Raw genomic sequence first — 23,570 nt, 5'->3', positions numbered from 1 at the left:
GCCTGCTGGAAGGTTGGAGAGTCCAGATGAAGTGGGTAGGCGTGAGGGTGGGTAGGTGGGTGGAGGTGCTGCCTCCCCTCCTAGGTGCTAGGCCTCCCTCCCTAGGAGAGAGGGAGAGGGGAAGGGGAAGGGGGTGGGGTTGTTCTCAAAGTGATACCTAGAGGTCAGGGGGCTGCGGGTCTCTGGGGAATTTCTTTGCTAAGAGCCCCACAGGCCACAGTTCCCATCCGGGGCGGGCGGAAATCCTTGACTCTCAGGACAGACACAAATCCCTCCTGGGAGCTGTTTGTTGTTTTAAGCTGGTTTAGGGGCTCAGCTCCTGCCCAGCCCGGAGATCATTAACACTCCAGGAATGCGGTCTCCTCTGCCCTCCATCCCACCCTCCTCCCACTCAGGCAAAGGCTACAAGGAGATTCAGAATACTGTGGTTAGAGCTGTGGTGAGTGACCCTTTCCTGAGGCCCTGGAGACCTGGCCTCATTTTCAGAATGGAGGCTCCATCAGTCCCTTAGGGCTGCTGCTGCTCCTGCCATCTCACTCGTCCCCAGCCACTGATTAGCCCCTCAAACAAGTGACTCAGTCATTCCCCCACATGCCCACCTTTCCCAACAGTACTGTCCCTTGGGGCAGTGGCAAGCAGTGTTCCTTCACCACTTGCCTCCTTCCTGACAAGGACACCTCTTCAGCCTGAGCAAGAACCTGGGGTCCCATTGCAGTCCCCTAGGCCTTATGAAGGGGTAGGAAGACAGAGGAGAACCAAAAAAGAACAGAAGGGACGAAAAATGGACAGACAGGCACAAGATCCCTTCCCTCCTTGGAGACCCCATACAAATCCAGTAAGGAAGTGGGGAGGTGGGGACCGCCATCAGTCCCAGGCCACATGATGTTGGCCTTCCTCCTCTTCAAAGGCAAGCAAGCATGGCAGAGAGAGGGGGCAGCCTCTTCAGACAGCTGGAGGCCTTCATTAGGGAGAGGCTTCATCGGACCAGAGCATGGAGGAGAGACTGGATACAAAGGAGGCTGCTGGGGAGACCAGGCAGGGGCCATTGTGGTAGGGCCATTGAGGTAGTCACCATGGGGAAGGCGGGGACCTGGGCCAGCATGGGGAGGATGGGACTGGAGAGAAGCAAAGAGGTTCTACTGATGACCAGGTGCCTGCTGGTAGCTGAGGAAGAGGGGTGCCATATCCCCAAGCTTAAACAGAGAAGGAAGAAGGGATCCCAGGGAGGGTGGAGCGCTCCCCTTTACAAGTTCATGGGGGTTCCTGTGAGATAATCAAGTGGGGACATCAGGAGACAGGAAGGACTGGGATACAGACTTGCATGGTATTCATTTCTAGAGAGCACAGGGAGTGGGGATGGCATGTGGGTAAGGAAAGACCTGGGGGCTGGGATTGTGGCTCAGCGGTAGAGCGCTCGCCTAGCACGGGCGGGACCCAGGTTTGATCCTCAGCACCACATAAAAATAAAGGTATTGTGTTGTGTCCATCTACACCTAAAAAAAAATAAATAAATATTTAAAAAAAAAGAAAAGAAAAGAAAAGACATGGGATGGTGTCCTACAGAACCTGACTCTAAGGCCCAGGCAGAGCTGAACTGTGTCCTCCCCAAAGTCACATGCTGAAGTTCCAACCCCCAGGACCTCAGAATGTGACTATATGGAAGTGAGTTCTTAAAGAGGTAATTAAGACCAGTAGAGTAGAGGAAGGGTACTGAGGGAGGAGAAAGGGGTGAGAAAGGGATTGAGATAAGGATACTGGGGATTGAAATTGACCAAATTATATTGCTATGTTTTGTGCATGTATGAATATGTCATAACATGTCCCACTCTTATGTATCATTATAATGCACCAATAAAAAAATTAAAAAGAGGTAATAATAAAATGAGGTCCCAAGGGCGGACCCTAATCCAATATGGCTGATGTTGCTATCAGAGATCAGGACACAGACCTAGGCTAAGTGAGGGAGACATGTCAACGTGCAGGTGGCTGTCCACAAGCCCAGGAGAGAGGCCCCAGAAGAAACCCACCCTGAGACACCTTCATCTCTGAAGTCTACCCTCCAGATTTGAGACAATAAAGTTTGGTTGTCTGAGGCGTCCAGTCTGCTTTGGGGCCGCAGCCCTAGTACACCAAAAGCTAGAGGTAAGAGGAAGACCAGAAGAGTGTGCTGTCCTCAAGGGACAAGACATGACAGTGCTACCCGGGAGAGTTGTCCATGTATGTAGCTGGCGCTGAGAGTCCAAAGAACATGAAGACCAAGGTGGGTCCCTTGAGAAGCCTGGAGAGAACGATCCCCGTGGAGTGTTGAGAAGTCAGGAGGCCCCCTGCTGCAGAGATCATTCTTGAAAGAAATGTGGTTGTGTTGGGCAGGAAAACATGGCTATGGCTATGGCATGGGTTAAGGTTTTCGAAGGAAGACTCTTGGACATGAGTCAGAAGAGACTGTGAAGGCAGTAAAGAGGAAGAGCAGGACAAGCCCACCAGGAAGGCAGGTAGGATCTGGGGTCCTAATGCGCCAGGAGAGAAAGGTCATTGGTAGTGACAGGATGCAGGTAGGGACGATGATGCGATGTGCGTATGGTGGGAGTTGAGGGTGAGACCCCTCGAGGTCCACCTGCAACCGTCACCTGCTCAGGCCTGGGAGGCGAACTCAGTGGGGGGTGGGCTTATCTGGAATGGCTGCGTAGCTCTCACCCCTGGGAGCCACCAGAGGGAAATTAGAAGATTGGAGGAGTGAGTTGGGGATCTATCCCAGAGAGGGCTTCTCTCTACTGTAGGTCACATCTTCTGTCTGGGGCCTTCTCCAGCCGAGCTGTCCTCTCCAGGTTCTGGCCACTGCTCCCGCCTCTTTAGGCCTAAGGGCCATACAGGATCCCCACTGTTTCCTGTCTCAGAGTAATGCAACGTCCCTTGTCGACGTCCCAAATTTGTTAATTGTTCCTGTATTAAACTCTCCCCAATTGCCCTGTACAAAGGCAAACTCTGATGTCGCGGAGGTGTTCCCTCTAGCCTCTTCCATCTGAAGACGGAAGTAAGGTTCTCTGCAGAGAGTAAGAGGGAAGGGAGGTCTGAGAGAAGGGGACAGTGGAGACCTCCCCTGTGGAGAGTGGGGGTGGCCCTATCAACAGGAGTGAGGCCTCAGCTGAGACTGGGACCCCAGAGGCTGGAGTCAGGTGCAAAGGTGAACAGAAACAGGTCCAGGCAGGGTTTTGATTTTGCTAAGTAGGTACAACCAAGGAAGAGTGGGACAAGAGCCTGTCGGAGAGAGAACAGGGGGAGCCATGGCCAGGAGGTCCTGCAGGTCCGGCACTGATGAAGAGGAGAGCCGGTGACTAGCGGTGGGACAGGAAAGGATGTCTGAATGTGGAATCTGAGAGAAGGCCCAGTCCCAGCTCTCACAAGCCCTGAGAGGGAGCAGTGAGGGGAGGAGGGACTGAGAGGCTGGGGTGCCGGGAGGGTCGTCTTTCATCCCCAAGTCCTGGAGGGGAGCAGGAAGAGCCTGAGCTGCTAGCCACAGTCTTGGACGCATGAGGGGGTGTGACCAGGACATGAAGCCACACACTGCACACGTGCGCAACGCACACACATGCACAGCCGCACGCCCACACACACCCACACAGTCACACTCTCGCGCACGCCCACAGCCCTCCCAGACACTCCAAACACCCTCACATGCACTCACCCTCACACGAACCCCAGACAGCAGATGGGGCGCTCGGGTAATTGGTTAAACCTGTTCCGATGTCTGGCTCCGCCTTGGCAGCGCCGTCTGACAGGAAAGCTGGCTGGGCCTGCACCGCTCAGCCTGCTGGCCTCCCTGCCCCTCCCCCTGCGAGGCTGCCCTGCAGCAGGAGTCCAGGAGAGGCCCGTGGGGCTCCCTCCTGAACAGAGATGGCCAGGGCTGCTGGATGCCCTGTGGGAGGCAATCACAGCACCTATGAGAAGAAAGTGGCCGCAAAGATGTGGAGATGCTAAGAGCATGCGCCATGCTACCATGGAGGCCATGGTGACCCATCCCAGAAAGTTCTGAGAACAAGAGGATGTGTGCGGATGGTTCCCTGAAGGCGAGGCCCGTGGACTCAACCACAGAGTTAAGGACAATTCCCTGTGCTTCAGCCTCATCCACTCAGAGCTATCACAAGTGCTCACAGCGGTCAGCGGTCATTCTGCAGGGCCACAGGGGGCTGGTCCAGCCCAGCTCAGCTGAGGGGAAAAGGCCAACAAGGCTCACTCAGGGAAGGCCTGTCCCAGCAGCTCCCAAAGGCGGAGGAAGCCAGCAGGCCAGTGTCCTGGGCCTCACCCTCTGCCTGGCCTGTTCTTAGGTGGGAGGGGCTCTCAGGGGAGAGAAGGGAGCAGCAGTCCTTGTCTTCTCCCCTTCTCGGCTGCATCTGCGTCTCTTCGAGAGAGACTTTGGTTTGTTCCCTGGAGAGGGCCCAAAAACTCCCAAATTAGCAAACCTGGCAAAGCCCGCAGCTCAGAAAATAGTTCATCCTGATTCCATGTTTTTCAGGCTCACAGAAGCCTTTATTAATGAAGTCACAACACCAATATTTACCGTCTGCGGGAGAGGCACAACATGGGGGATGGTGGGACTGCAGCGGGGACTCCCCAACCCGCCCCGCAGGCCTGGCTAGGAAGATTGGCAGGTTTCCTGGGTTCTTTCCAGCCCCTGATCTGCTTGACAGGGGGTACTCTGCTGTAATCTTCCTGGACCCCTCCTCCCAACAAGTGAGACAGGATCTCGAGAGAACCACTCATCCATTCCTGTGCCCCCCACTGGGACCAAAAGGACGCTTCTAGCCCTCACCCCACCTGGGTGTGCATGCCCCCTCCCTGCCATGCCTACCTGCCCGTCAGTGAGAGAGCCACTGTGTGGTTTAACCTGGATTTTCCAGATGTGGAGGATGCCTTCCTGGCGGATGGAGGGGGTGGCAGAGGCACAGGGATGGGACAAAGCCCTTTGGTTTCTAGCACTGACTGGACACAAGTGAGGTGGGCAAAGAGGGGAAAGGGATGCACCAGGGCCCAGCAGGACCTGGGTCTGTGCTCTCCGCAGAAGGACCTTTGAGTACTTGGATCTCTGCACACGGCCCAGGCAACAAGACTGGGCCCTTGACATCTTCCCAGTGAGTTCAACACTGATTAAGCACCCACAGGAAGCTCACCAAGAGCATAAGTAAAGGCACAGCACAGTGGAAAGCCACGGCTCCCTCAGGGGCAGGCATAGGTGGAACCAAAGCAGAGGACACCAGGAGAAAGTAGGAGAAGCCGAGGGTGGGAAGGGAGCCGGGGACAGAATTAAGAGGAGACACCATCCTGTTTGGGCAGGAGGAAGAGGATCCTAGCTGTAGTGTGGAGGGCCTCCTCCTAGATGAACTTTGTCCTTGACATTCACAGAAGCCACAGGATTGTCCACACTCCCCACAAAAGAGCAGGGTGGGGCCTCACCAGTGAGAGAGATGGCTGAGGACCCCCGCACTGAGGAGATACGGCTAGGAAGTCAGTGTAGACTCAACCCTGGAGGGGCTGGGGAGAAGGGGAAGGAGCTTGAGGAAGATTCCCGGGACTCATTTACCTTGGGGAACAGTGTACATGGCTAATGCGGCCTGCTGAGGTGGGCAACCCCGGAGGAGAACAGGTGGGGGCATGAGTCCATCTGTGAACATGCTGGGTCTGTGGTGCTCAGGGGCCTGGGTGCAGCAGGCGGCTGGCTCAGTGGGCCCACAGGGAGCCCACCAAAGAGAAGTACTGGAAGTGGGTGTGAACCCCTGCACAGAGGGTGGGATGAAGAGGCAGGAGGAACAAAGACGGACCTCGGGTGGACTGAAGCCATGAGGCCTGGATGAAACTGGGGAGAACTCAGAGATACCAGATGCGGCATCAGAGAGACCAGAATGAAGGCAGAGGGGTGAAGGAGTCAACCAGGGCGCGGCCAGCAGATCTGGAACAGGTGAATTCAGACGGGAGCAGGTGAATTTGGCCACAAAGGAGTGACCAGTGACTGTGGTTGGCAACTGTCCTTTACATCAGTAGAGAGCTGGTGCAGAGGCCAAGGAACAGAGGGCTGGGGACACATGGGGGAATGAGATGGGGACAGAACTAGATATTAGGAGGGGAAGATTGTTAGGAACACAGTTTTCTTTTTCCAGGATGAAGGAAATTTTAATGTACAACAAGTAGAAAGGACAAATGGACAAACTGAAAGACAGGTGGACAAAAGAGCTCAGCAAGACCTGTCTTGTGTGTTTGGGGCTGGGGAAGGCCCTGAGCCCTGGGCACTGGTGAGGGCTCAGCCTTGAGCTCTGCCTCTAAAGCCATAACCCGCCCAGGGGTTCTTTAAAGACACAGGAGCATCCATATGGGGCCAGGACTGAGGGCTGGGTCAGCACTGTGTGACTCCTTCCCTCTCATTTCTCCTCAGCTGGAGAAGTCACCAGCATCTCTAACTATGGGAAACCTCTCTCCCTCCCCATGGAGCTACCTGGGCCTGATTCCCACGCTTCAGTGAGTTTGGAAAAACCTGGACCTAGCTTCCCTCAAAACACAGGGTAGCCCTGCCCTATGTCTGCACTCAGTTGCTCCAGGGTCAACCATTACCAAAGGAGAGCACTGAATGGACTGCCCTTGCCCCCTCCAATCACTTGCTGCAGAATCCCAGGCCCTGGGCTGACTCGCCCTGCCAGCCCCCACTGATCCCCAGAGCTGAAACCACCACCCCAGCTCTCGGGTTGGAGCTGGATGCCTGTGTCATTAGAGAGAGACTTCTTTATTATTCCCATAGGGAAGGGAGACACAAGGGGATCACTAAGAACTATAGCAGGTGCCTGGAAAATAAATTAAAACAGAAATACATCAAAACAAAAAGGAGATAAGAGAAATGGAGAGCGGCGGGGGCTGCGGTGACAGGCGGCCCACCAGGCAGGCAGGCAGGCTCTCCCAGGAGAAGGCTGAGCAGTCCCAGGCTTCAGCCAGCCCCATTTCTTGTCCCTCTGTCTGTGATGGCCCCAGACTCCAAGCCTTGTGGGGCCGTGACTCGAGGCCTCCCTGCAGCCTGGCCAGGGAGTGGCCAGAGTCCAGCTTGGGCCCCCCAGGGGCCTGGCCAGCAGCAAGCAGCACTCTGCCCTCATGGGTTCGTGGGTGCTCCCTTAGTCATTAGAGGTGACATCGATGTCCTCCCCGTTGGCCTGCTTCGTGGCAATGCGCCACCGGTTGATGTGGTGGGAACCCTTCTTCTTCTGCTCGGACTCAGGCCCTTCCTCCTCCAGCTTCTGTCGTTTGTATTTTGTCCTCCGGTTCTGGAACCACACCTTCACCTGGGCCAGGAGGGAGAGGCACAGATGAGAATACCCAGCAGCCCCAGAGCAGCCGGGGCCTGAGCGCTCACCTGAGCTGGGAGGCAGCTGGAGAAACGCAGGGTCAGGGCTCACAGACCAGGGTCCTCTCCTCGGGCCAGCTGCCACCTGATGGGTCTGGAGAACTGTTCTTCCAGGGCAAGTGAGATGGGGCCGGAAGAGGACTCTGGGCTGGTGAGGGGGACATATTCTGGTCCCTCTCACAGGCAAGGGATGGGGCGTGGAGCCACTGAGCATCCTGGTCCCTGCAACCACAGCAGAGGCAAAGCCCTACAGCAGACCTGGCGCTACCGACCGCGAGAGAAGAGAACAATCGATCGCTGCTTTCTGGGGTGGAGTGAACGGTAAACGTTGAGAAGAGGTAACCAGTCACCGAGTCACCACGTGGGTCCCAGCGGGTTCAAGCTGACTCCCTCCCTTGGCTGGCCCTGAGCTCTCCACTGCACAAAGAGGCTTCCCAACCTAGAGATGGTGTCCACACCAAGAGTAGGGCACGGGATGGCCAGGCCACTCCTAGGGTCACAGAACTACCCCTAGAGGTTCTACCCCACCTACTGTGCGTCTCCTTCATCAGAGGGACCCTTGATTGCAGCCTCTGGTGGAATCGCACCCCCCACCCACACACACATTAGAAGTGGAGCTGGGCAGTGGGGAGCCCTGGCCTCTCAGTGCCAGGTCCTTGGGGTAGTCTGAAATCTACCATTGAGCCCTTGTCCTCCTTAGACAGACAAGGGTGGGAGGAGGCCTGTGTGAGGTCCCACATCAGGGCAACTGTCTGCCCTTCAGGGTCAGCTCTGGACCTCCCGCTCCCACAGTACAGGCCCTGTCCTGCTGTGGGAACAGGTAGCACCAGAAACAGGAGAAATCCTGGGGACCAGAGTAGGCTCCTATTTGAACACAGGGAGCTCCCCACTGCATCAGGCAGTGAGAACCCCGACAAGAGGCTCAAACCAGCTCAAACCAAAGCTGGACAAATGATCTCCATTGCAGAGGGGCAGGCAAGTTGCACTTCCAAACCACCCAGGAACCCTTCCTGGTTTTGTCCTAGCTCTAATCGCCCTCGTCCTCCTCCCTCAGTGTTTACTCAGGGTCCAGGATGCAGCCCTTCACATCCTCCCATGTGCAACCCAAGAGGTGGTACCTGGGAGCATCCTGGCCCGTGCACTATAGAGAAAGCCTTTGTCCACCAACTCCAACTGACTGTGAGCTTCTTTCTTTGGCCCTGCAGAGCTGCGCCAAACCCGAACCCTCCTCCTAGTTGGCAGGAGGAGCCTGGGTACCTACCTTGGCTAAGCCCCTTTCTCTCTCTGGGCTTAAGTCCCTCGTCCGCAGGAAGAATGTTTTTTGGAACCAATGCAACTCCAGGGTATCTCCTGGACTCTTGAGCCCAGGACCCAGAGGTCCCTGGGGGAGGGGATGCAGAGAGGGCAGGCTCCCAAGGCATGGAGCGTTTCCTGGAAATGTCAGCACATCTAAAAGCAAGTTGGGCCAGGCACAGTGGTGTGTGCCTGTAATCCCAGCAACTTGGGAGGCTGGGGCAGGAGGATACCAAGTTTGAGGCCAGCCTCAGCAATTTAGCAAGACCCTGTCTCATAATAAAAAATAAAAAGGTCTGGGGATGTGGCTCAGTGGTGAAGCACCCCTGGGTTCAAGCCCCAGTGTCCCCCCAAAATAAATCAATAAAAACACCAGGTGCTGGCAACTGCAGCTGTACAGGAGCATGAGTAAGTCATGTGCATGGAGGGCAGTGAGCACCTCAGTTTGGACAGCAGCAGTGACTGCTGAGGGGAGCATCCTGAGGATGGTTTCATGCCCAGGACATGCCACCCTCACACACCCTCCCCAGATGCTCCTCTCTGTCCCCTCCATGGAGCTCCCTGCTACAGGGCCCACCACACGACCTCCTCTTTCAGGGTTCCCCCTGGGCCCTCTGCCCTGCCCCCTTGGTTTTTAGAGCATGAGCGTGGAGGTGGGGCAACTGGTGCCCAGTCACTGTCCCGGAAGACGAGGTGCACGGCTGCAATGGATGGAGTAAGGGTGAGGGGCTTTTTCCTCCATTTCCAGGGCAGGTTCAAATCAGTAGCCTGCACGCTTCACTTCAGGTAGATGGGAGGATGGCAGATGCTCTGGACACAGGGTTTCTGGGTTCCATGCCCACCTATCCTTGGGCACAGGGCCACCCAAGCCCTGGTCGGTTCTCAGCACAACCATTTGGCAGCCAGCCCAGTCCCTGCCCTCCACCCCAGAGCCTGCTGTGACTGTGCCAGCCAGTGGGTGGGTGAGCTCACCCTGCCTCCTGTGAGTGACTCAGGGCTGGATGCAAGGCTGGGGTGTCATTTCTGAGAAGCCCAAGTGGGCTAGCTGAAGGTGATTTCCAGGACGGTGGACAACACCAGAGACAGAGGCCCCTTCTGCACCTTTCTCCCCACACACTCCTAAATCTCCTTCTGGAAAGGAGTCTGACCATCACCCTGACCTCCAGTGGCTTAGACCCAGCCATGCTACCTTCCCAGCAACCCTGGCCAAAGAGGGAAGTGCTGATGGTAGCACTAACTGCAGGCACAGAAGGACATGTTTTCAGGCCAGGGGCCGTGTCCTGGCACACCAAGTGGAGGTGTTTTTTCTCCACGAAAATCCTGGGGTCAAGGAGGCAGGTCTTGAGAAACAAGGACACAACCCTCTCCCTAAGCAGCCCAGCTATCTTCCGGAGAACAGCCTTGGACTGAGTGTCCAGATGCTGTTTACAAAGACTGTAATAACAGGGGGACGCTGATGACTTCATAATGCTAGTGACAAAGCCGGGATGCACAGCACTGGCACAGTGTGGTCACAACCATGGAAAACAAAATCTACACATGGGGAGAAAGACTAGAAGGGAATGTACCCGAACCATGGCTGGCTCTTCTCTCTTCCTTTTACTTCTGAATTTTCTAGAATGCATTACTGATGTAACAATAATTATTTTTTACTTGGAGGGAAAGAAAAAAAGAAGGGAATGGGCACTGAGTACAATAGGAGATAAGAGTGTACTTCACACTCTTCCTAATCCAACCAGGTGACTCTGGGGACACCTCTAGAGGACAGAGGACCTAGAAGGAAAGCAGGTTACATGGTGTGGCTATCAGATTCATGGCAGCAGGCCCTAGGAGGCTGCACCTATTTTTGCACGTGTCTTCCCACCCCAACACCAACACATTCGTTCTCTTAGCTCCAAAGACAGTCAGAATAAATGCTGGGTGTGATGGCGCACACCTGTAATCCCAGTGGCTGAGGCAGGAGGATGGCAAGTTCAAAGCCAGCCTCAGCAACTTAGCAAGGCCCTGTCTCAAAATGAAAATACAAAAAAAAGGCCAGGGATGTGGCTCAGCGATTGAGCATCCCTGGGTTCAATCCCTTGTACTGAGGGAAAAAAAAAAAAGAATGACGATTCTCTTGCTCAGTGTGATGTTTCTGGGTTGGGGGGCGGGGTCTGTGATCTCCCAAATCTCTCCCTTCATTGAGTGGCTCTCTGTTTCTTAGTGAAGCCAGATCCTTCTAAGACTTTCCACTTTTGCCTGAGTTACCAGACCTGGCATACTCTCACTTGACCTTCAAGATGCTACTCAGATGGACCTACACGGGACCTGCTCCTTCTTGGTGCTTTTCCACTGTCTCAGTAACAGAGACCTCCAGCTGCCTACTCCTCTACTCATTCACATCTCCATCTTCTCAGCAGTCTATGGGAATCTGCAGAACCAAGAAGTCTATCAGCTGGCCCCACCCAAAGACCTGTTCCATGTGTGGCTGTCCAGCTGGACTGAGGTGAGGTGCCACCTCGCCCAGGGCTCACTCAGGCAAGAGGTTCCAGGGCCAGACCTGGAAAATAGAACATCAATAGAAAAAAGATTCAAGTCTAATCAGAAAAGGCGTTTGGGAAGTGCTGCATGCTGGAGAGATGGGAGGTTCATGGACACTTTATAAGAGGTTTGGTTCCTAATTTTCCATGTGGAAAACTGGACTTGCTACTTCCAGGGGGGGAGCTGGGAAAAGGGAGACCCTTTTTTTTTTTTTTTCCCAGAGGGACAAGACTCAGGCCTGAGTCAGACAGGATCAAGGAATTTCACAGAGCTGAAATTCCTGTGGATAAATGAACATATCAGTTCAATAGGGGACTGGTCAATGTATGCATTAGAAATGAAGCATGTGTATTAATACGTGAAAGATTAGACACATGAACAGAAAACAAGCAAATTATAGCCCCAGCCAATGTTTCAGAGCTTCATTTTTTGCATAATGTCCTGTTTTGAATGAGGGAGGTCTAGACCCCTCCTTTTCCTCCACTCCCCCCAACCTTATCCTGTGGCAAATACGAAGGTCTGTGGTGCCAGGTCCCCGCCTACTTTCAGGGGAATACCTGTCCTTTCAAGGAGTTCAAATATCCTAATCAAGATCTTGTAATTCTGACTTAGGAAGTTCCTCCTTATGTTCTCCTGTTGTCTCTTCTGCTTTAATTTAAGCATGTCTTCTTATTCTGTCACTCTCAGACACACAGAAAGTCCTCAGAATAGATAGCAGCTTAAAACCATCAATCAAGTCACCCCTCAGCCTGCTCTTCTCTCTGCCGTGTCCCCGTGGGATCCACTTCCTCTCATTTGATCATATCAGTGTTTCCTCTCCTAGAGTCAAGCCAATGCCATGTGAAGCTCAATCCCCACCCCAGCCACCTCAGGTCACCTCCAACTCCCCACCAACCTCAGCCCTAACTCCTCCTAAGCTTTCTTATCTCTTCCTCTCAGCCTACCCTGGACCCTCACCCTAACTCTCAGAGAGGCATCACAAAATTCACCTGCCTCCTCAGGACCATGTCTCCTGTCCCAGCTCCTCACAGAATCACATCAATCTCCCTTCCCCGATCTCACCCCACCACCCAGGACTCCTGGAACATCAGAGATGCAAAGATTCTTAGAGAAGAGCCAAGGCTTAGAGAAGGGATGCGTCATCTTAGAACCCAGAGGGCAAGCAACAAAGGTCTCTTGACTTTTCCTAAAATTCACGTCACTTGGGTGTCTCCCCTCATCCATCCTCCAAAAAGCAGAGCATTCCAGAGCAGAAAGAGACCCCCAGGGCCACCTTGCCATGTCTATAGGGAAAGAACCCTCTCTAGAGTCAGGGATAGATGACCACGTATTCCTGCCCCCCAAGACCTCTCTCCTTGCTCTCTGTCTCCAAGATGACATCTGGACCTGACAGCTCCTTCTCCTGCTTAACCTGCCCACCTAAGCCCCCTTCCCCATCCTTCCCTCCAACATAGAATCCTATGCCTCTCTCCAGGCCTTCCAGATTGGAAGCTCCCTGGGAGCCTTCTGCCCATTCAGGTCTTTCTTGATCACCCCCTCAGCCCGCAGCTGTGGCCTCAAGGGGACTTCAGTCACTCATCCTGTGCACATTCTGTAAGTGTCCACACTTTCCATTTAGCCTCCACCACTAAATGAGGACTCTCTAAAACCAAGATCACATTTCTGCACCCTTCTCCCTCACAGTTCAGCTAAAGGCAAAGTCAGACAAGGTCAAGAGATACCTACTGATCTGTTCAGAGCAGAAGGAGCAGCAGCAACCTGCTCATTCATTTCCCCTAAAATTAATGTACCCCGCAACACACACACACACACACACACACACACACACACACACAAGAGCACATACACACGAGCACACACACAGCAGCATGCAAGCAGCATGATATCATGTGACTGCCTACTGGCATGTGATGAGTGCCTATACCACCTGACCTTTGGGCGTCGATCACATTGTGGGCACACATCTGTTACTCATATACACCACGCACACTTATCACACTCAGGCTCTGATGTGACACAGGCCTGAGCCTGCCCAACCAGCCACTGGGACTGAAGCTTAGATGCGTGCCTTCCTGGACACGCTCCAGCCCTGCACCATAGCAGTAAGGAGCAGCTAATTAGAGACAGAAGGGAGAACTGGCTCTTGCCCAGGGCCCTTTCTTCTACCTCTTAGGTTGACCCAGTGACCATCCCAGCACAAATCCCCCACCTCTGACTAAAGGGTGTGCCTACACCAACAAAATAGCACAGACTGCTCACCTCTTGGTTCCTCATGCTAAAGTTCTGTGAGTGCAAAGCTCCACACACACCGAACTGTTTAACCCTCCCAAAAGTTTTATCCATGAACTGGTGTTTGCATTATCTAAATCAAAAATCATCTATAAAAATGCAAGGGAGAGTTAGGAGAGGGACAGGGAGGGAGCCTTGACAGCAGACAGCAAGGGGAATGACTAAGAAAGTTAGTGTTCATATCTGTGTGGAATGAAAAAAAAATCTTTAAAACTTCCCATTCATTTAATGCATGTTTACTGAGCAGCTACTTCATGCAGGGCACTAAACTGGGCTCCCCTGAGAAATAAGACAGGATTGGCTTCTACTTCCCACAGCTGAGATGTCCAGGTCTATTTTCACCAAAATCATCCAGAGAGCTGCTTAATTTCCCCCCCCAATTCTGGACTTCCTTAGAGACCATGCTGGGGGAGGCCCAGGAGTATGTATTTTGAGATTTCCCAGAGAGATGGATAAAACTTATTTACAGATTGATATTTGCACATGAGAGATAATTAAACAAGTAATAACAGCAAGATTTGATACATATTAGGATGGGATATACATATAAAGGATATACTGTGGTCTCTGAGAACATGGAGGAGGGATTATACAGAAACACAGAGAAGTAGAATATAGATAATCCACAGAAACTCCAGGCTGGAGAGAACCCTGGAATTCATTTCATTACATCTCACAGATACAGGAGCTGAGAGTCAAAGAGAAGACAAAGCCAGAGTCAATGAGATGACAGAGAGCCATTAGCAGACTTCTGAATATACCCGCAGTTGCTAATAGCTCTGTAGAGGTGAAGTTTGAGATGGATGGTGGACACCACAGAAAATATAACAAACTAGATGATAAAGAGATGACTAAGGATCGGCTAAATAGCAGTTATTGTTAGGAAGAAGAACATGTAATTAATAGAAAACAGGAAATATAAATTAACCAATTTGGCAGGGGTTTTAATGAAAGCCGACAAGTGTAGATGGCTGGATATAAAACAGCTACCTAGGAGGGACAGACTAGAGACTTGTGAGTAACAGTTGTAGATATGGACAGAGATGCACAACACGGAGCTGATGCTTGACAAATAGCTGATGGCTGAAAAGGACACTTAAGCCTGTCGCATACACACAGAGAGGTGGACAGACCATTACACAGCTTAGGTCCAAGTGATGAGTTAGGAGACAACTCTGATGTTAGAGACTGAATGTGGCAGAAGAACACTGGCCTAGAAGACATCTAAGTTTGTATCTTATGTCACTAACTTGACACATTCCTTTAAATGAAGAAAAGGAAAGGGATTGGGAATAGGAATTATTATTATCTGAGTTCATATTAGGCATATTTAATCATTGAACAATCTATTTTCTGGGTGAGGAAACAAGAATTCAGAGAGATTGAGTAATTTGTCTAGGGTCACACAGTTAATATGGAGGTGGGTATTTGAAATTGCACCTGCCTGACTGTAGGGCTCTGCACAGTCCATCTCTCTATCTCAGGATCCTCACCTAGAAAGATAGGCAAACACAAGGAGATTCCTCAGGCTCAGACCTCCTATAATTCTATCACATGCAAAAAACAGCTCATTTACAGAGGGAATATGATTAGTCATGAGTTCTTATCATTAATAAAGCCGTAACTATTTCACTATTATATCTGGTTTTGTTCTAAATGTTTGAAATATCTCATAATTAAAGTAAAAGAAACAATCAGTCCATGTACTAACTGGCATTGTTAGGAACAAATATTGACAGGCCGCTAGATTCCATTTGAAAGAAAGTTAATTAAAAATGCTCTCACTGAGCTAAAAAATTGAAAGTTTAAAAACAATGACATTATTTCAACAAGTGCTAATCTGTGGGTGGTGGGATTATAAACTGTTTTGTTTTCTTACATGTCTGCAATTAAAATGCAATAAATATTACTTTTTAAATGAAGTTAATTATAAACACCATTCTTAAGTTGACACCTTGTTTTAAACAATAATTTTAAAACATTGTTTGCCAGGAGAGAAAAGAGGTGTTGTTTTATCAACTTATTATTTTCTTTAAAACATTTTTAAAATTCACTTCGTTGCTTCCAAAGCTTTTTTCCTACAGTTAGAACAGACACTTCAGCTCTACCAAGTCTGAATATGAACGGGTCCTGCCATGGAGCCCAGAGGATGAATTAGTGGGGCATCAGACAGGGCTGCAATCGATGCCCAAATAGGAGAACCAGAGGGTCAGGTCAGCAGCAGAAAGCTGAGGGTGCAGTTAGGGTTTCTGGCTCCCCCTCTAGACCCCCTTCCTAACCCATCTGCTAATGGGAGACCCCCAAACCAAGGTGGGGCTTCTCCCTGTCCTGAGCTAGGGGTGGGAGGTGTGGGAGAGGGAAGTGGGGAGGAAAGGGTGGCAGAAGGTGAAATGCCCGTTTGCTGAGAGTTGCTGGGCAGTGGAAGCCCACCTCTCATCCATAAATCTCAGAGATGACAGGGACTGAAAGCGTTTCCAGGCACCAAAATCTGCCTCCAGGGCAGCAGCTGGGCAGAAGAAGGTAGGCCCTGGGTGGACAGGAGTTTCCATGTTGCTTTCAGGTAGTATTGGTGGCAAAGTACCTACAATGAACCCAAATCAGCTTTCCAGTAACTCCCATCTACTTCTTTAATTTTGTTTCTTAAATTAATTATCCATTGCAAAAAAATACTTCATGGTAATTGTAACATCACCCAGTTCAAAGCCCTCGGACCCCACTGGAGTTTATTTCCTTCTGCACTTGACAGCACTCGCTGTGGCAACAGCTCCTGTGTACCCAGTCCACTCTCCCACCCTCCCTAGCTTCTCGGAGGTTCTGCATACACCCATCACTGTTCCCTGAGCCCCAGCTGTCAGTCTGCGTGGGGATCAATGCCACTCTTGGACCTCAAGCAGGAGCTGGTGGCTTCCTAGCTCAATCCCTCTGCTTCTGATGCTGGTAGCCTGAGGACACCTGGATTCCCCCCCCCCCCCCGCCCCCGCTCCACACACGCTGGTGGGCGACCGAAGCCTCGCCAGGTTTGCTCAGGAACAGCAGCTCAGTCAGTTGTTGGGAAGGCCAAGTCAACCCGCAGAACTATGAGCATCCCGCGGAACTGTGAGCGCCCCGCAGCAGCGGCGGGAGAGTGGTTGCAACAATCCCAGGGCTGAGACCGCTCGGCTCGCTCGGGTAGACTAGGTGCTGCCCGCGCGCGCGGCCGCTCCCGAGGCTGTGCGTTGCCTTGGGCTAACCTGGGCCCTCCAGAGGGGTATTAGGAACCGACTCACAAATACGGTTTGTGTCTACTCTGCCTCCTGCTGGGTCGTTGTGCTAGACAAAAGTCCTGCGGTCCAGCAGGATAAGCACAGCCAGAGAGAAAGGGCTCTAAGGACGGGCTTTGCCGGAGCACCGCGGGGGTGGTTTTTGGAACCCGGGGGCAGAGAACTCCGGGCCGGGCTGGGGCGGAGGCTCGCGGCCGCTGCTGCCCCGCCCGCCCCACCTCCCCGGGCTCCCGGGCGCCGCGCTGGACGCAGGGCAGGCTGCGGCCGGGGGTGATTATTACCTGCGTCTCGGAGAGGCTGAGGCTGCCGGCCAGCTGCTTCCGCTCGGCGCCCACCACGTAGTGGTTCTTCTCGAAGGCGCGCTCCAGCCGCAGCAGCTGCGAGGGCGAGAAGGCCGTGCGGATCCGCTTGGGCTTGCGCGCGAAGGGGCCGTGCAGAAGCAGCCCATCCTGGGGCACGTCGCTCGCTGTGGCCCCGGCAGCCGACGGCAGCACACGCAGGTACAGACAGAGAGAAGGGGCGCCGTAAGCTGCAGCCCGGCCGCCAGGCCGCCCGGGGGAGCGGGCAACGCTCGGCCTCCAGCCCCTCTCCCGAGCGCCCTTGAGCGCTCCGCTCAGTCTCCAATCCTTGATACCCCCATCCACTTCTCCCCATTCCCTTTTGCCGTTTGACTCCACCCCGCTTCCCAACACCTCCCCACACTTGGAGAGTTACCCCGCCAGGGATGCGCGCAATCCCAGCCCAGTGGATCACTCTTCGGGACCCAGAGTCCACGCCAGGCCTGATGAGGCGCCGACCTGCCCAAATCCACACTTCGTGGAACAGCCGAAGAGGCCAAGGGATGGCAAAAGTCCTTTGGCCCTCCTTTTCCCTTTCACAGCCTTGCTACCTCTCCCCCACCCCACCCCCTCACCCCAATGATTTGCTTTTAAGTAACTGCTCGTGAAGCACCTCCCTCCAAAAAGACTGAGAGTACCGAAGGTGATAAGGGGAACAGTCAGGCTGTTAGGCCAGCCCACCCCAAACTAGAAGGTACCCAAGGACTTTCCTCTCACACTTGCTTCAACTAATCTGGCAGCTACATGCTCAGGCTACTAGCCTGTCGGAAACTCCTGCCGAAAGGATAGGAGCAGGCTCTATCTTGGAAAAGGTAAAAATAGCCAGAGGCTAGGTCATCATGCTGGAAGCACCTGGAGATCTAAATTGAAGTTGGGCTCCTTCTTCCCCCTGTCCCACCTCTCTCTCCACAAACCTTAGACTGTCTGGAGGCCCAACCTCAAGGATTAAACCTTGTCCTCACAAGAGACTCTAATTATTCCCTAGTGGGAAAAGGCACTGCTTCCTCCCTAAATAGTCCTATGCTCAAGAAACATGTAAATAAATATCTGGATGTCATCTAATATATATAGATATAGATATATTGGTTTCTGCATAGGCATGGGTAAAAATATATGCTCCAGCTTTCCTACTACCTCTCCCCCCTAATTTATTGAATAGGGTTTTTGAGTATGACTGTCCCTTGGCAATTGCTGGACCAAGTTCCTACACTCAGGGGGACTGGATGAGGCTAGGGCGGTGATCAGAAAGTACAAAAGCCAAAAGAGGCTTCCACTCATAGACCCAGTCTTCAGTGAACCCCTCACACAATCTCCAGTCTTAGTTGCACATTCTTACAACCTGGAAACAAGCTTTGAAAACATCACCCATGGAGTCTCACACAGTGGTATATAACAGTCTCCCTGACCCACCAACACAGAGCCCTAAACGGAATGTTTTGACACAGTTTGCTGTTGAGAGTGACTGATCCAATTAATTTCTTCAGAGATGGTTACCAGTTTGACTCAATTTGACCAGCAGTTTTGCTCTTAAGACAATTATCTGGACAATTCAGTTGAGCTCTCCCATCTTAGGAAGCATCTATGTATGTGAAGTACAGGCACATCATAAAGATGCTATTGCTAAAACTCTCCAGGTAAATGTTTGGTCCCTCTGCTGGTGGAATCTGCCTGACCTTACTTTCTCCAAGTCCTTGGACTTGGAGACATACGAAGGCCAATTTTATGACTGGGGTTTTCTGTGGAACAGGATTGCCTATGATTGAGACTTATGGCCTGGGGAGAGTCAAAATCACTAACCTCCAGTCATCTTATCCATTCAAGTGGCTGGATCTGTGATGTTAAAAAAGAGGGAGATGGAGGAGGGGCACTGGTCCCCTGAGCCGTTGTTCAAGGTGGGGTCAGTTCCAGGGCCATTAGTCCTGACTAAAGGAAGAGAGATTTAAATCGAGGAGGTGGAGGGACAGATGGTCAGGGGAGGTTGTCTTCCAGAGAGAGGTAAAAGCAGAAAAAATGAGGAGTCTGCTCCAGGGGGAGTAAGGAAGATTAAAGTGCCTGGTGGAGGGGGGAACCAAAGTGATACACTTAGGGAAAGGTGGGGGAGGTGAGTGGGATGCTTCTTGGTGATGTTAAAATGAATTGCTTCAAAAACCAACATTGTTCTAAGTCCAGGTGAAGTCTTGGCACTGATTTCCTCTGGACAAATGAACCTGAGAGGGAAAGAAAAAGCCCAATTCATCCCAGCATTCAAAGGGTCTGGTTTCAGCTGCCGGCTGGCCTAAACTGGTCAGGAGTGGGGTTATAGCAAGGAAAGGCCCTGGATGTGTGAGTGAGTGGATGCAGAGGTGTGCAGGAAAGTGTGGGGCTGAGAAAGCAAATTGCACTCTGCCATAGTCCCTGTACTTTAATGGCTGTTTTATGATTTGGGGGAGTGTATCAGTCACCTGTGTAGTGAAGTTGAGTGCTGTCTGTCTTTATAATCCAGAGTGGAGGATGGCAGCCAAAAGCTCTGCCCTTCTGACATACATAACTCCTTTGCCTCCAGTCTTGTTTCAGGGAAAGCTAAGTTGTGTGGGGTCTATCTCGCTGAAAGAATGGCCCCAGTTCATTGTAATGTCCTCTTGTGGTAGGCAACATGTGTCCCAGTCTATGTCCACATAAGGACAGGTATCCTTCTAACCCAACATGAAGAAGGAGGATTCTGGAAAATTATACAAAATGCTGATAAACAATGACAGGTTATTAGATTCCAAAAGAAACAGGGCTTCTTCCACTAAGAAAGAGGATGTTTAGTACAAAACTAACATCCCAAGACACTGATCAATTGTTTCTGTAAGGATAAGGGTGCCTTAGGTGACTACTGGACCTGGACTCCTCTCACTCTGACCTGTAGGGAATGGTCCATCCCTTCCTATCACCTCTAATCATCCCTTACTCTTTATTTTCTCTTGACTGGGCCACAAGGGCAAAACAAGTTTGGGGCTGTGGTGCGGCCAGTTTGCACACATAATTCCAGGCTGAGAAAAGGCTATCAGTTTCGAACTAAGAGAGGTGAAGGGGAAACGGACTGCTACAGCCTTCCCTGGAGTTTGAAACTGAACATCCCCCACCTCTACGGTTTTCCTGTAGCCTCTCTCCGCGGGCTTCTTCAAGGCTATGGCTGGGAGCTAGCAGTAAGAGACTCCCAGGAATGAGGCAGCCGGAAGCGAGAGCTATGGATCGGAAGAGCCCTGGTCGAGCTGCAATCCTTACTTACTAGAGAGACCGCGGCCGGCCAGGGACTCCAGGCCGCATTACCGGGCGGAGGGGCCTGGGGCTAGGACTGGGAAAGAAGGCCAGGCGGCGGAGATAACCTCAATTCTCCTTCTCTGGCTGGAACAAAGGCGCCCTTTGAAACATGGGCCCATTACCATCGCTGGACCGGGAGGGCTGAGTCTCACCCACAGCTCCCTCCCTGCGCCGCTCCCCTGCCCGGAAAGTTCTTGATCTCGGGGAAATAGCGCCGAAATGCAGCCAATCTCTCTCTTCGCGGATTCCTCTCATCAGACCTCGCGAGCGGCCCCAGGCTTTAGGGTCCAGATCATTCCATGCTCCTTTTTTTAATCTTCCACAGCCTAGCTTAGTGGAGAAGTCCCTTCCCCGTGCGCCGGACCGCGCTGCCTGAAAGCGCAGAGCGCAGAGCAGAGCGCAGACATGTTTCCTTTTCGTTCATGTAGGGTTTCGGTTTTTTTGCATTAAAACGGGGCTGAAATGAGCAACGCAGAGACCCGGTTCTCTAGAAAACGCGGCGCCGGAGGCCCGGGGACGGCTCGGCTCCCAGCCCCGAGGCCCGGCCGGACTGGAGGGCTCTCGGCCGCCCGGACGCACTTCGATCTGCCGCAGAGACGATGGGCCCAAAGCCATGGTCTCTCAGGATTTGAAAAGTCCTTCAGTGCCCACCGGATTTTTGGATTAGAAAATGCGACCGCTTGACTCCATCTCCGCGTCCAGACGCGATTCTTGAGAGAAAAATCCAACCGTTTCTGCAACTTGACAACGTATCCGCTGGGACTGATGGTTCGGGGAGCCGCAGCAATTTCCGAGAGAGGGTTTTGCGGAGAATTTATCCGGCCTCAACTGGTTAGGAATGCCCAGAGTAGAAACCTTATCTCTTGCAAGGCGCATCCAACCCTTGGTGCCCCAGGTCCTCAAGGGCGAGGCCAGAGGTGCAAAAGGTGTTACCGAACGCGTGGGACTCAGGAGCCGAAGCGGAGGGAGCCTCTCGGATGGCCATCAAGCCGAGCTGCTGCACAGGTCTGGGGACCTGTCGCCTGGTTCTTCTCTGAGCTCCGGACCCTCACCAGTTCCCTACCCGCCGGCTGCGGGCTCACAATTTGCCGAGGCTCAAACTCCGCCCGTGGGTGCAAGGTTTTGAAACCCAGGCTGAGTCTACCCGGGGTAGTTTGCTGAATTTGAATATAACCTCATTTTATCAGTAAGCATTGGTTTTAAGTAACAGGAACTCTTGCTAAAGCGGCTAACATGTAGGCTTTTTTTTTTTCTTTTCTTTTATCCCCCCAGATCTGGATTGGGGCAAATCTTTGAAATCCTCAGAAAAGACAAGTCTGCTCACAAAAATTCTTATCAAGTAATTACATTCTCTGAATCTACCGTGTGAGCATCTGTTGGTCAGGTGGAACTAAGAAAACTGACAAATCGGTTCCAGGAAAGCAGCTTTCTCTGAAACAGTCAAACAACTATAGCCAGGGCTTCAAGAGATAATTTTCTTTTATTATTTAAGTAATTGTCCCAGACATCTAATTTCCTGTAGTACACCCAGCTTCCCTGCAGATTAGCTCCAGGAGCTGAAGCTCCAGCCTTACCCTTTCCGTTGTTGTACTGAAATCCGAATTACCTAACTCCCACTGATAGATGGAACCTCCCAACACTGGAGTCCCCTTTGCACTAACAAAATAAAAGTGAGAACTAAAGCAATTACTTCGCAAATTAAGGCCACTCTTAGAAGGAAGGAAGGAAGGGGGGAAAACCCCAAATTCCAACAAATTCAAAGAAGAAAACGAAGTCCAACAAATGCAACTCATTTTTAAGGTGAAAGTCAGATAATTGAAGAGAGTGAGGGTGTGAGTGCGCGCGTGTAAGGCCTGTGGGGGATCTTAATTAGCAAACCGGTTGCTTGGTGCAGACAAGGGGATAGGACTTGCTATGACCTTAAAAGCCCTCCGCCCCCTGCCCGCTGCTCTGGAGGACTGGAGTCAGTCCCCCTGCAGCCGGGTAGATTCCCGCAGGCAGCCCCCGGTAAAAGAAGCCAGTTCGCTTACTGCAAACCTTCCTCGCCCTGGGTCCCAGAAGCACGTGTGACTTGGAAAAGTCGGGCTAAGGTTAGCTGAGAAACATCCCAAGACGGTGGCGCACTCCATACTGAACATTAACTCTGAGGTTTTCCCTGCCCGCTGCCCTGCTTCGTACTGAGCCAGGACAAACTGGTGGACTTTTCCCTGTTTGGATGCGCCCGCCAGGGTGGATCTGTGGGAGTTGGTGGTGAATGTGAGACCGAAGAATCTTCTGGGCTCAAGCCAGGGCGAGGGAAGGCAGCAGTCCCTGCGCTTTCTGGGCTGGGACTAGCTCAGTGGGGAGAGAACGGTCAGGCCGAGGGAAGGCCAGAAAAGACTCCAAGGATGCGCCTGTGCTTGGCGTCCGGACCAGCCTCATTCCTGGGAAAGCCTGGAAGTTCCAACCTAACTCACCGAGAGACCAACACCACAGAGCGCAGCTGGATCTGGCGAGGCTTTCCCTGGCTTGGAATAGACCTTCGCGGACCCACAATCTTCTCGGTAACAACTTCTGAACGGCCCCCTCTCGCCCCCGAGCCTCCCTCGCGTCCTCGCGGCACTGACACCGGCCAGCCCTTTCCGCAGGCACAGCATGGGCACTCACCCTGGAAGCGGTGGCCGAAGAAGCGGTTCCGCAGGACCCAGGGGTAGAAGTGGAGAGGGTCCCGGTGCTGGGCGCCGAAGAAGGAGTGTGGGGGCTGCAACGGGGAGGCGCCCAGCTGGTGCGCTGGGTGCACGGTCAGCGCGGGGTGGTTCATGGCCTCGGGAAACACGAGCTCCGGCCCTCCGTAGAGCGAGCGACCGGCGCCCGCGGCGGCTGCGGCGGGGAAGCCGCTCACGAAGGCCGCCTCGGCCGCGCTGGGGTGAGGGTAGTTGAGCGCTGTGGGCCGGAGTGGTTCCTCTGAAGCGGCCGTCGCCAGGGGATGGGAGCCCGCGCCCCCGCCTCCAGTGCCCCCGCCGGTGCCACCGTCCTTGGCCACCAAGGATTCTATGGTAAAACCCCGCTTAGCCGCGGGCTGGAACATGGTCGCGGCCGCCGGAGCCGTGAGAGGCAGCGGGGCTCTGGGGAGCGCTCCGTGTCCTGGCGCTGCCGCCTTGCGGGGTGTGCACCCAGCCAGGCACATGCACACACACCCGCACCCCTCACCTCCCCCGCCCGCCTGCCTGG

At 52.9% G+C, this 23,570-nt stretch overlaps 1 protein-coding gene across 2 annotated transcripts; it reads right to left on the bottom strand.

Moving 5' to 3' along the window:
- Positions 1–7,145: 7,145 nt before the first annotated feature.
- On the bottom strand, positions 7,146–23,526 carry Emx1 (empty spiracles homeobox 1). 2 transcript variants are annotated; one of them, XM_076833841.2, is made up of 3 exons: positions 23,007–23,526; positions 17,019–17,203; positions 7,146–7,313 (listed from the first exon to the last, which is right to left on the bottom strand). In XM_076833841.2, exons 1-3 carry the CDS (start codon positions 23,524–23,526, stop codon positions 7,146–7,148), a joined length of 873 nt encoding a protein of 290 aa, XP_076689956.1. The 2 variants fall into 2 exon arrangements, with proteins under 2 accessions (XP_076689956.1, XP_076689957.1); XM_076833842.2 differs by having other exon boundaries at positions 17,019–17,199; positions 23,003–23,427.
- Positions 23,527–23,570: the final 44 nt, after the last annotated feature.

Source organism: Callospermophilus lateralis, chromosome 14, assembly GCF_048772815.1.
Source record: "Callospermophilus lateralis isolate mCalLat2 chromosome 14, mCalLat2.hap1, whole genome shotgun sequence".
Taxonomy (NCBI): Eukaryota; Metazoa; Chordata; class Mammalia; order Rodentia; family Sciuridae; genus Callospermophilus; species Callospermophilus lateralis.
This window is presented reverse-complemented; position numbering and strand designations above follow the sequence as displayed.